Below are 13,712 nucleotides of genomic sequence, written 5' to 3'. Positions count from 1 at the left end.
CGAACCTGTGCGAACCCGCCGAATATCATCACTGCCTATAACAAAGGAAAAGAATGACGGTCGGTCAAAAAATTACTTTCTCAGATTTTTACTCTTTTGGACTCGGGAAGTGCAAACGGATGTTAGAATGTGAACCAACTGTAGAACTAATCATAGTTCTACCATTTTCAAGCTTAATAACTCCTGTGTTAAACCATCCGACTCCGATTCAAAATCGTGCCTCCCATACAGTCTAACATTCGTACATACAGGAAAAAAAAACCAAATCTTTTGCAAATCTCGACATTTCGAGGCGCTCCGAGTCCAAAAATGCAAAAATTTGGGGTGGGATCATTTTTTGAACTATCGCTACACTTTTCCTCTGTTAAATATAACAACAGTAAAGTAAAAATTATCGTGTTGATTCATTACTTAGAGGCATATTTTAGCTTTGGAATAAAAAAGTTTCTACGTTCTATCGCTATTAGCATTTATTAATGCTAATATTCTGAGGTCACGTGATGACGTCAGAATTTTCGGGCCTACTTTGTTAACAAGTGTGCCCTTGCTTGGAGTCGGAGTCGAATCGTAAGAAAAAGTCAGAATCGGAGTCGTGTAAAAATCTACCGACTCCACAGCCCTGATTTATCGAATGTGATAAAAACAATAGACATTTATAATAATCAGTAGATTAATATAATGAATTGACAAAGATCAATTAGCAATACAAAAGTAAATCAACATATTCAAAATTACTTTCGAAAAATATTACATTACACGACCTTAAAAGGTTAAACGCTATAATCTGAAGTTACAATAGCACATCATATAAACAGTTAAGTAATATTACTTTTGTATGGTTTTTAAGTTTCTCGTGTTTTTCTTTCTCGTGTGTTTTCTACTGATATCTATAATACTTGGTCGTTTCTCTCGCTGTGCTACAAAACATCCAATTGCAATCACTATGACCCCAATGAAAGGTAACACATACACATACTCCGCTATTGTATGTTCTTTATAGATACTTTTTCTTTTGCAAGTTCCGTTACTACAAAACAAAAATAATAGTTATTACAGATTCTTAATTGCAAAGTATAAATATATTTACCTTGTACATAATCCGTAATCGTTGTCGCACGGAGTACCCTCGTTTTTGACGTAAGCTTCCAAAGTCAAAGTGAAGATGTCGAATGATGTTGCTGGTAGACAGTCACTCGATTTATTTTTGCAACAGACATAACACTCGGTGTGACGAGTAGAACATTGACAAGATCGTAGACTTTTTATTTTGCAAATCTCGGTATCGCACTTTCCTTTTATACAAATCCCTGTGTTATTTAAACACGATGTACCATCGGATTGCATTTTTTCGGGACAGAAAGGAGAAGATCCTTCACAAAAACTGGTAACATTCCAACAGGGCTTATTGCTGAAGCAAGTTCTATTCACTTTCATACTAGTTATTAAACAGTCATAATTACAGCATTCATCTGTTCCAAATGTGCAATGCGCTCCCAATCGAAGTGTACAGTGCATGGCGTACTGCTTATTGTAACAGCAAAGACTTGTTTTTCCACATTTTCTCTCAGAGGGATTACAGTCGCAGCTTTCACCTTCTTCGACGATGCCGTTTTCACACGAAGAATTAAATACCTTTTTCAGACAAGAATCTGTTTTTTTTTAGATTAGTTATTGTTTAATAAATAATATGATTAAAAAATTAGTTCTTATATAAACTTACCTCTGTTTTTAATAAATTTATTCATTGATTTTAAACTACACTTTGAAAACTTCCAATTGTTAATACCAAGTTTTGATCTGCTTGTATAGTGCGGTTCCATGATGTAATTGCCATCATCTTTATGGAAGCTTGCTGGACTACATACCGAATCATTTGCAGGATCGTTTTGGCTTCCGAATGCGTGTCCGAGATAATGTAAAAATGTTAATGCTATTCTGTGTCGTGGAATTTCCATTCCTTTGATGAAATTCGTAATAAATATGACGCTGTGTTTTTTACTTTTTGAATCAGAATTAGAGCATATTCTTCCGAGTTTACGATTACTGCAAAGATCTTTTCTCTTGAGATTCTTGTGAGTGAAATATATCAACAGACAGTAAGGATTTTGATATTTTTTTAACTTCTCTACAAATCCTGGACTGTAACTGCTCTCATCAGAATATGGATACGCTATTTGAATTTCATTTTCGAATATCGTTATTCGGTTGATTAAGAATTCTATAACTCCCGATTTTCCAGTTCCATCAACGTCTGATTCCTTGAATATCGAATTGGCGATACTTATAAGATGTAAAATTTCTAGTAGCACCGCTTTTGTATTATATTCCATGTATCGATAGTAGGTGTGGTCAACCAATACGTCTAAGGAACATATTTTGCTAGAGCTAGAAAAAATAATTATTATTAATTCTCGTATTTTTTTAAAATTAAGATATTTGCATTTCCATATTTAATATTTTATGAAAGAAGACATTTACAATTACTATTAAAACTACTTTCCGCTGTACAACTATAGTTGTATGCGGAATTGTTGTATATAACTCACGCAGTCTTTATATTTTAGTCCTTAAAATAATATATTTTTGAAATCTTACCTCTGAAAAGCTTTCCTCTGCAAATTATTGTAGTTATGCTCTGGTAAATGAAAATTATTAAAATGTTTTACATTTTCTTTCGTAAATCGTTCGCAAGACGGTTGGCTATCCATCCGTTCATTGATATGACTAAGATCATACATTATACCAAGTTTGGCATCTGTTTGAGGAAAATGACGATTGGCCTGTTCTAGATAGTAAATTGTATTGTTGATAAATATCTTTCCGATGAATACTTTTTGTAAATAATATCCTGTTACTTTTGTATCATCCCTTCCTTCAAGCTGACCCTTGAAAATTATTTGTCCGTCTGAAAAGAAATTTTGCAAATAGAACTTTTTGACGTTATTGTCTGCGTACAAAAACACTTTTGCAGTCAAGAATAATCGAGACGATTCGTGTTTCAACTTGAATTTAAAAATTTTCCCGAAAGCTGTAAAGTATAATTGTCTTGTTGTCGAATTGTCAAATTTCACGTAATCAAAAGAAGTGATGTTAATGGCCACGGGCAACTTCGACTCTAAATTTTGTATTTTATAACAAATAACAAACCAAATTAGATCGAAAAGTCTGAAAGAGTTCATCTTTAAACTGTTCTAAGTGAATTTGTTCGACTCATTTAATCATCGTTCGATATTTCGAACAGAACTTAAATTATAAAAATTTGAATTCATCTATGGAATTGTAAATATTTATAAATTTTCGGTAAATAATTTTTCCTCTGTAATATACGGCATAATTGAAAACGTTTTTGTTTTCAAATACAATTTGGAATAACTGAAAACTTTTATATTTTAACCCTTCTTCGGTGTTACATAGCAGAACCATGTCAGCATACCACGATAAGATGTCCATTAATTTTCACACCTTCGTCTAAATTTTCGAACGCTTCTGTAACTGTAGATGTTAAAAAGTGTTGGGAGACAAACCACATCTCTGTCTTATTCCTATTTTAATCTGAACCCATTTGGTATCCTCTCCCTGAAATCTGACCATTGCTTTTTGGCTGTTATAGACGTAGATTATTCTCAGTCATTTTTTATCAATACCTATTTTTTTGTACAATCTCAAACAACAGTGTTTATAAGATTTTAAACACACATATAAACGTTATTTTGAAATACAGTAGAGCGTCGATAAGTGGAACCAATTGGGGACTGGGGTCCTTCCAGTTAATGATTTGTTCCAGTTTCCGACTTTGTACGAAAAAATACATTAACCTGTCCGATGTTCAAATTTTTCTCCGTTGCGTATCGCTTCCTGTTGAATTTTTCTCCGTTGCGTGTCGCTTCGTGTTGAATTTTCGTCGATTTTAAGCCTAACGAAAATTTTTATAATAAAGAATATTTCTGCATTTTGTACAAACAAAATAAATATATTAAAAAATATAAAAAACATGAAAATTATACTTTAGAAGTAAATTTAGTATCAAAAACATTCGATTCAGCACGACACAGTCCGACTGAAAATCGTTCCACTTTCCGGCCATTCCACTTACCGACGTTCCACTTATCGACGCTCTACTGTATATTGTTTTATATTTTAAAAAATGATAATGGTAGTAAAAAATGATACTCGTTATAGTTACATATTTAGTATCAAAGTCACGATCTTTGCCACATTACAGAAAACTTAATGAGTCTATACGTTTTAAAATACTGTATTTTAAAAATGTTACCTTACATTCCCCGCTTAACGGTGCTTCGCAAACAGCTCTTTCTATTCCCTGCGCACCACCCGTTACTAATGCATCTTCTTTTAACTCTCGTATAAACTGTTACAAAGTCTAAAGAAACGTTGACATCTCGTAGATGCCGTATACTATCGATTGGTAAGAACTGCTGTCATACAATAAATTATTTTAATAACCGGTCAAATATATAGATATTGAGATATTTAAATGCCGCCATTTATTACCAACGATTTATTTCGAATTTTCTGTCATTTTTATTGTTATTGTTTATTTTTACAGTAATTGGTTATGTGTATAAAAATTTCATCCCAAGTTTTAAAAAGTATTTAATATCCCTATCGGATAATAGAAACTTGGAATTGATAAACGTAAAAATAATTAGAGAAAAATTCAGCACGGAGTTGATTAACTTTCCCGGACACATTTAGTGGAGCCATCTGTAATCGTATTTTATTAAAAACTATTTATACTTTTAACTGTTACTGGATAGGTTAATCGAGAAACTTGAGACGATGCTTATCGATGTAATTAACCCGGCGAGCAGTTTAAGAAGTACGTGCCACGTGTGAAAGATTAAAAGTGATTTATTGTTGAGAAAAGAAAAATTATGACGAAAAGTACACATAAAAAAGAATAGTGCGATAAAGAAATTAAATTAAACTAAAGTAAAGTAAATAAACAAAGTAATGTAAACTATAAAATAAGTAATAGAATAAAACCAGTTGGCATTTAAGCGGGAAAAGTCTTGGATAAATTCGGGTTCGTCTTAAGAACGTAATCTAGTTCCTTTTTTTAGAACTCGACGAAAATTCAAGCAACTGTCTGTCTTTATGTTGCAAAACATAGCACCCAAAAATGTCAAAATACATTTTTGTTATTAAGCGTCAAAGAGGTGACACTTTTGTTTTTTTTTAATATATCTTTTCTCAGAATTAATTATATTTTACAAAATGTGATTTGTGCACATGGCGGAGTTTTCTCGAGCATTTATGCACCAAAATCATCAAAATCTAACGTGGGAATTTTTTTTTAAATTTCGGACAAGAAAGTGTAAACCTCACACCCGTAACCCGGGCTTCCTCGGGCAATAAGTGGCAAGAAATTTAATTTTGAGGGTAGGAATTGGTTTTATAAAAAATTGTAAATGCTAATATCCAGGAAAATCGTCATTACGTCCGACCTCACTCGAGATACGATACACGACCGCCTTTATCCCGACCCAGATGATCTATAACTAGCAAAATTTACTCAAAAATAAACTAATTAAAACGATGGAGTCCGATTTAAAATGGAATTTTTTGTTTTTTAATCTCGGAAACATTTGAAATTATCATCATTATCCGTAACACGATAATTAACTGCTTGTAGATAAACAATGCCAATACCAGAAAAACAATAATCCTATAAATATATCTATAATTCGATTAAAATGATGTCGGTTCACTATCCTAGAATATCAACGAGACAACGAAATTTAAAAAATAATGTGTTTTTATTTTTCAACAATTAAATAAATTCCGTGTTACTAAAGGGTAAAATCCGGTTTTGAACCAAACAGGTATTTGAGAAAAATGTCCGCTTCTCTTTCCGAAAATGATTTCATTCCTCTGTACTTATAGCCGCTTCGTCTCTCCGTTTACCGTTAACAATACTCATTTTGTCGATAATGGGAAATTTGTTCAGAGTTTTAAACGTTTTTGTAAATTTACTGTTTAATTTCTCGAAAATATGGTCGATTATCCATTCGGCTTCTTCGTTTCTGCCGTCTTCCCTGGCTTTGTGTTTCATCAATTCCGTCAATAAATGAACGCAATGTATTTTATTTCCTCGGTGGACGGGAGGGTCAAAAGCTTCGTCCGTTTCCAGAGGAGACGGGCTGGATTATGGAATCTAGAAATTCGGGTAACGACTCCAACGGAATCCAACGAGTGGCTTTGGGATCGAAATGCGCCCATTTTCTATAAAAATCGTCCAAATCCGTGTCGGATATCACTTCTTTCGGATTCTTCGTGTCTTCGTAATAGTCCAATATGACGGCGACAAACATGTTCATCAGAATTATATTACATATCAGGATGTAACTCGAGACATATATAATGGCCAAAATATATATTCCGCAATTACCGTATGGCAAATTATTAAAATATCTATCGCATTCCGGAGGTCTGAGGGTAAGATTTTCCAAAATATCGGCCTAACCGGAAGCCGTCAACAAGTAAAAGAGAATGAAAATTGCCGAAAGAACGTTATTGAAATTAAACATTCCGTCAAACGTATTTCCTCGGACGTCGCCGAAAAACGAAACTCCGAGAATAGCGTAAATAAAAAGAACTATTATCCAGATGATAATTTCTAGTTTTACATTTTAGTTTTCACTAAAAGCCAAATACTAATTTTATATATTCTTAGTGTTATAAACCCATAGGAGTGGTGCACTTATTCTAATATAAATAAGTGAGAGAAACCATTACATGGCCTTTCTCCCACGATAAAAAATGTGTAGAGCGTGAGTATGCTAGCGTTATTATTCTATCACGTCACACGAGATGGCGTTAGTACAACGAGAGTTCTTAATAGAAACTGCCAAATTCAAAATTTCTCCACTCAATGAGATCAAAAATAAAAATAAGAATATTACGTAAGACGAGATCTTTTACCCCCTACTCGAGTAAGAACTCCTTGACCCCCATCCACCCGAAAATAATTTACGTAGTTTATGGACGGTCCCTTATAAGCATAAAATTAAGCCGTAAAACTGAATTAGCTCTATTCTCCCGTGAAGTTTGACTTGTCGATTCGGAAGTTTCGCGAGAACCTCACTGATAACGAGAAAAGCTTAAGTTTAAAACTTCAGCTTTCTAGACCCGGTAGTATTCTATCTGCGAGCGTCTGCAGTGCCGGATGATGCAGCTTTTTTGGCAATATTTCGGCAACCGCTTTATAGAAAATCTTGAAATTTTGCAACTACCTAAGAAAACAATTGTCGTTCGAACGAGATATTCGGTATTACTTCAGGTGTTTGGAGGCAAACAAATCGATCACCAAAATCGGAAACTCTGGTTATTGTATACAGTCGGTGACTTTTTACTTGGCTGGGAGTCACTGCCGCGACTCCCGATCACACATCAATGTTAAGATGCCGAAGTGAAAATTGCATTTATTGTTCGCATACCGTTCATTTTATTATACAGTATTTACGTATTTTATTTCCTATTTTCGTGTTTTAACTTATTATTGGGAAATTTAATTGCGTTATTTTTACCTTAAATTATGTTTATTTTCTGTTTTAAGTTTACCGAAATCGGTAAAGTTCGGACTTGGAATTTAATTCATTCCTAAATTCCAGGAATGAATTAAATTCGAAGTACGAGGTACAACTGTACCGCGATTTAAAAAATAATAACTGGTCGTCTTTCATACGCATTAGATACGAAATATTCTAAATTTTCATCGTCGAAAAAGGGTTTTAGAAATGGCACGTATGTATCATTGAACTATTTTTTGGAAGTCTTTAAATGTTGATTTATGTACACTATTCGTTGATATCTATTTTGTGCCATATTGTACATAAATTCTCGTTTTAAAAAATATGTTTTATTCCTTTTATAAATAATAGAAACATTTTTCCTCGATAGCATTTTAAACTGAAGACTAACTTTAAGCCCAGAGAGTACCTTCGAACGGAAAAAAAAGTAAAATAAAAAATATCGCTGTGTCAATCTACCACGTGTGATGTAATTGTACTTTAAATGTAAGAATGTTGCTATTCATACGAAGAAATCAATCATAAGACAATAACTGCAATATCATTTTTCTAGTTATATATTATTTAAAATGTTTTAATTAATATCTTACAGCAGTGTTTCCCAACGTGGGACCCACGCCCTACAGAGGAGCAATTTGATTGTTAAGGGGGGCAATTCGAAAATGGACTCGTCCAGAGTTTAAGTTAACCGTAAGTCGTTAGACGAATCAATTAATTACAGATCTAACATCAAAAGACACTTAAGTCGTTAAAATTAGATTTTATAATTCGTTAATTTAATTAATTTTTTTAGTTATTATTTTTCTAAATTTATATGAAATAATTGGGCTAATGTGTTAAATCTAATTTTATATTTTTTATTTTTATTTATTTTTTAAAAATTTATTTCGTAGTAATTTCTTTCGATACGGATGGAATTTCCCCCCTCTAAACATTATTGAACAAAAATTCAAACAATTTAAACATTAATTAAAACGAACAGAAATTAAAGTAAAATATTTTTGATTTCGCTCTAAAGAAAAAATTTAAAATATTATTTAAATTAATATTAATTTCATAATTAATTTTTAAATTTATTGTAAAGGAATCGTTGCCGCAGAAATTCGTACGATGTCAGCGCATAATTACAGGCAGGAGGCGCACCACGTCGAATGTGTGATCTCGTGTGATCTAACGTGATCTCGTTCTCTTCCCGCGTTCTGTAGGAACGAAAATTTCTGTCACGTATTTTAAATAACGTAATTTACTGTTTTATCTTTATCTAATTCATAATAAAGCGTATTTCGAAGCCTACTAGAGGTCTGAATAGTCCATTTAACAGATATCATTTTTCATTTTTTTTAAAGATATATCGTGATTTATCAAATTCCTATAAAATGTAAGTGTACACGCAGTGTACATACATCGACAGGGGGAAAAAGAAATGTTGAAAGCATAAATCAATAATTATAAAAAAATATAATTAACTATTTCTTCAATTACAGTAAAATCGGTCATATTTTACGGTTAAAAAGTTTATCTTTGAAAAAATAAGAAAAACGAAATTAATTTAAAACAAAATATTAACAGTTGAAGAGACGTGAAATTTCTTCATTAAATTAATGTTTTACCAAACTAATTTTTCTATTTACAGTAGAGAGTCGTTAATCCGAATCAATTAGGGACTGGGGTTGTTCGTTGTTCGGATTAGTGATTTGTTCGGATAACCAATTATGTACGAAAAAATATATTAACCTGTCCGATGTTCAAATTTTTCTCCGTTGCGTGTCGCTTCGTGTTGAATTTTCGTCGATTTTAAGCCCAACGAAAATTTTTATAATAATAATCGAGGCTATTCTATCGTTAAAAATTATTTCTTTATTTTGTACAAACAAAATAAATATATTGAAAAATATAAAAACATGAAAATTATACTTTAGAAGTAAATCTAGTATCAAAACGTTCGATTCTGCACGACACAGTCCGACTGAAAATCGTTCGGATTACCGGAATTCGGATTAACGACTCTACTGTAATTTTTATTTAAAAAAAAAAGAGATTTTTACACGCAATAAAAAAATATTTGGATCGACATTAAAAAAAGAACTCATCTTTAGTTATTAATGAGCTGACTCGTAGCCTGAGTCATAAATTTTCAATATATAAATCGAATATTTTGTATTAAAATCGATAAAATACACACTTTAAACGTTAACCAGATATTAAAGGTTATGCGGGACAATAAACTTGTTAAATATTATAATAATGTAATCATAATTATTTAGGATAAATAACGGAATAGATTCGGAAAATTATAAACGTCCAGCCTTATGGCGAAAACGCGATTAAGCCATTGAAAATTATCCGAGACGTGTACACTTGTGTGTGGGAGGAAAACACATCAGATAGAGAGCGGAGGCGCTTACTTAGGCGACAAAATCGAATTATTTGTTATGTGGGTGTATGGATGCATTACACGAAATTTAAATTCAAAAACGGAGCTAAATTTTTAATAATGTCGAGTTTAATAAGTTAATTATTAAATTTGTATTAATAAGTTCAGTAAGTTAATAATAAATAATTATATCCGGTTCTTCTTTTTCCATCCTCCTTTTTTCCAGTTTCGTAAGATGTTTTATTACTATGAGATATTCGTCTTATAGTTTGCCGCAAGTCACGCAGGCCTAATTTATGCTTAGAAGTTTGTTTCCAATTAGTTTTGTGAAAGACCGTCTCGCGTTTAGACTTTTCCCGCCATCGCTTCTTTCCAAATTTTTTCTGCCGCCTCCCTTCTACGGAAAAAAATGTACATCCCGCCGCCAGCGTTCTCTCGGTTGTCTCTTCGTCCCGGACCCGGGTTAGATCTTCCGACGGCCCTCTCGATCCTGCGGGTAGGCTGGGCGGTTCCGCTGGCACTGGCCGTGAGAGAAAACGGGGTTCCCGGCCAGGCCACGTTTGCGGTAAAGTTGAAACTGGGTGCCGACGTGGACGGCGTGCCAAAGAAGTTCTGCGAAGGGGCAAAGTCGAAGCTCGGTTTGGATTTCTCCCGATCGTTTCCCTCGGGTGCGGTGAACGGCTTCCGCTCGGCCTGGCCGGGTGGAAACCGAATGCCAATGACCGCTTGGCCGCCCGGTCGTCTCCGGGCGGTTTTTGTTCTCGACTAGCACCGAAAGCGAAATTCGGTTTTGCAGTATCTGCGGGTTTTTGTTCCCGAAGCGTGCCGAATCGAAAGACGTTGCCAGAGGGTTGTTCGGATTTTGGGAAATTGAACCGAACTGCCGGTAGGGCCCGAAAGCCAAATCCCTGTTTTGGCTGGCTGTTATTGTGTCCAAAAGTTGTGGTCGACGAATTGTTGCCGAAACTAAACGAACAACCGGTGTTTGAATTTGCCGAAGCATTTGGATCTTCCGCATTTACTTTTGGAGGTGATGCCGCAGTGACCGAAACGACCGGTTGAGTTTTTCCAAAACTGAAAATGGATACCGTAGTAGTGGCGGTGCTCGGAGCCGGAGTACCGACGGGAGCGGCGGATACAACTGGAGCGACTGAACCGACTGCTGGAGTAGTCGGAGACGACCGAGAAACTGTACTCTTCGACGAGGCGTAACTGGTTGCTTCGCTCTTCGCAGTATTCGACTGATTTCCAAACAGTTGTGGCACCGACTTGGGTGGTTCGAAAGCCGGAAAAGACTCGCTACCAAAGCTAGTGGTCTGTGGACTCTCCGAACTTCCGACTCCAAATTTTATTTTTCCATTTGTTAAATTATTGCATTCGTTATTGACCCGAAGGAATTTTCCACCAAACGTAAAGACACCGGATGACGTGGAAAAATTTGAAGATTTCAATTTAAAACTTTCGACTGGTTTTGAATCGATTGCCTCACTTCCAAAGGTGAATTCCCGCGACTGCTTACTAGTGCTAAGGCCACTGGAAGGAGTCGTTCCAAATTTAAATCCCGAATTGTTGTTGTCGAATGGCGTATTTTCCATAGAAAGGGAAGAATTCTGTTTTTTGTTGCTTCCAAATTTAAATCCAGAGAACAGCTGTGTTGAATCCGAAGGTTTAGATGTAATACATCTCAAAGTTTCGCAAGCAAAACATGTTAATGCGCCGCTAGGATTCTGAGCAAAACAGACGTCGCAGTCCCAAGAGTCGGATGTCGATTTAAATTTAGTGTCAAATTTAGTCGCTGGCGCCTGCTCTGCAACGGGTGATTTCTGACGGGGGTTCGGCGTTCCACACGCCAAACATTTTGAATCTGTCTCTTCATTAAAGATCGTACAGACGGGGCATGACCAACTTCCCGATGATGGTTTAAACTTATCTCCAAATTCTTGCCAAGAACTAGTAGTGGCTTTAGTAAAAGGTATAGAAAATGAGTTCTCGTTCTCAGCTTTTTCTTCTTGTTTAGAAGATTTATCAATCGTCTTCGAAGTGATATTAGATTCTAATTTTTTATCTGAAAATCCAGTCTTTTCTTGTGTAGAAACTGAGACATTAGTTTTTGGGGTCTCACGGGAGATACATTTCGTGTCGTCTTTCGAATTCCTTACAAAGTGGGCGGAACATTCCCAACTTCCGGGAGCAGGTTTGAACTCGTCACCAAAACCAACAGGTTTAATTTGTTTCTGTTCCGCAGAAGTATCTGGTTCTTTCGAAGCGGATGAAACCTGTTCCTCGGTACAAGCAACTTTTTCATTAGACGAATCGTCCTGTTTTGATTTTTCATTTCGAGAGGAGTTACTCAAAGAATCATTTTCTTTAATGACTGGTGAACTGAAAGCGAAGCACATTTCCTTCAAATTAGAAAGCCGAGGTGGAGAAGGAGCATTATGTCGAATGGACGATGAAACTTTAAACCGAATCTCATTATTCTCTTCTACAACCTCATTCGTATTTGCTTTCTTCGAACAACGAAGGGCTGTATTTGTCCTCGCTCTAATCTTTCCCGTGGTCTCGATTGGCACGCTTGCCGACGAAGTTATACTTATATCAGACGATATAGTGACAGGATTTAAGATTATCTTATTTGATACCCGATCTGACAATATTCTAGAATCAAAATTTTTGCGGATCATAGGCGATGAAGGAATGATTATACCACAGGTCGGAGGCTTACGTAATGGTAGCTGAGATTTTGGTTTGTTAATTGCAAAATTGTTGCACGAAGAATTCATTTTTCGCCTCAAATGTGATTCAACAACGGTTTCCGTTGGAATCTTTTTCGCATCCGCTAAAGGAGTGGACATCTTTTCTAAACATAATAAAATTCGTTTAGCCATTGTATTCGTGTAGTCAAAATCGTTTTTTGACGAAGCATCATTCACTTTCAATTTAGTATTTGAGGCGTTTGTGTCAGGACACGATATCGAAGATAATATACGTGATCTGTTCCTAGCAGATGCTCCGCCAAATGTTGTTTTACCCTCATAAAATGGGGAATGACGACAGTTTCGTCCCGAATGAGATACTTCACCCAATGATGGAGCTCCAAAACTCGATAAGTTAAATGATGGTTTTCTACCAGTAAATGTTGGCTGTGGTCTGGCTCTCTTATTTGGGCGCACAATTTTTTTCTTACACCACGAATGCAGTTCACTCCGATTAAAATTTGAATCTGTTCCACGAGTAAGAGACTCGGCCTCGACAGATATGTGCCTTTTCACTCCTTTGTTTTTAAATTCTTCTTTCTTTATCTGTTCTAAAGCTTTTTCATTAATCCGCAACCCATATTCACGAGACCGATCTTTTCTTTCCCGATGCGAAGAAACTAACGAGTCACGTAATATCCATGACTGCACAAACATATCTCGCAGCGTTGACGCTATTTTCTGAAAAAATGTCTTAAGTCGATCATAAGGTTTAGCCTTGTGTGCCGTATGCCTTTTGAGTCTAGTCGACATTTTGTTTTTTCTTCTTTTCTCTCTTTTTCTTCGATGAAAACAAATCTTATTTTTCTAAACGACTAAAACGATTGTTTTGTAACAATATAATATTAAATTATTAACAAATAAACCGTTTCGAGAGTGAATTCCTTACCGATACGCAATTTTAATTCACAGTTTTAGTCTTCGCCAAAAAACCAACAATAATTATATAATTTTATTATTATTATTATTACATAATAAAATATATATTATAAAATATTTTGTGTGTTCAATTTTAAGCATACTTTCTAA

General features: G+C 34.9%; 2 protein-coding genes across 2 annotated transcripts; both read right to left on the bottom strand.

The window, feature by feature from the left end:
• Positions 1–707: 707 nt before the first annotated feature.
• On the bottom strand, positions 708–3,228 carry LOC136979951 (disintegrin and metalloproteinase domain-containing protein 10-like). The gene is made up of 4 exons (XM_067275984.1): positions 2,596–3,228; positions 1,721–2,385; positions 1,088–1,649; positions 708–1,027 (listed from the first exon to the last, which is right to left on the bottom strand). Exons 1-4 carry the CDS (start codon positions 3,177–3,179, stop codon positions 826–828), a joined length of 2,013 nt encoding a protein of 670 aa, XP_067132085.1. The 5' UTR covers positions 3,180–3,228; the 3' UTR covers positions 708–825.
• Positions 3,229–10,091: 6,863 nt separating this feature from the next.
• LOC136980114 (nuclear pore complex protein Nup153-like) lies at positions 10,092–13,436 on the bottom strand. The gene has a single exon (XM_067276155.1). It carries the CDS (start codon positions 13,434–13,436, stop codon positions 10,092–10,094), a length of 3,345 nt encoding a protein of 1,114 aa, XP_067132256.1.
• Between the last annotated feature and the right edge of the window lie 276 nt (positions 13,437–13,712).

Source organism: Centruroides vittatus, unplaced genomic scaffold, assembly GCF_030686945.1.
Source record: "Centruroides vittatus isolate TY-2023 unplaced genomic scaffold, ASM3068694v2 contig_1159, whole genome shotgun sequence".
Lineage (NCBI taxonomy): Eukaryota > Metazoa > Arthropoda > Arachnida > Scorpiones > Buthidae > Centruroides > Centruroides vittatus.
The sequence above is the reverse complement of the archived record's forward strand: the minus strand, read 5'-3'. Positions and strand labels throughout refer to the sequence as shown.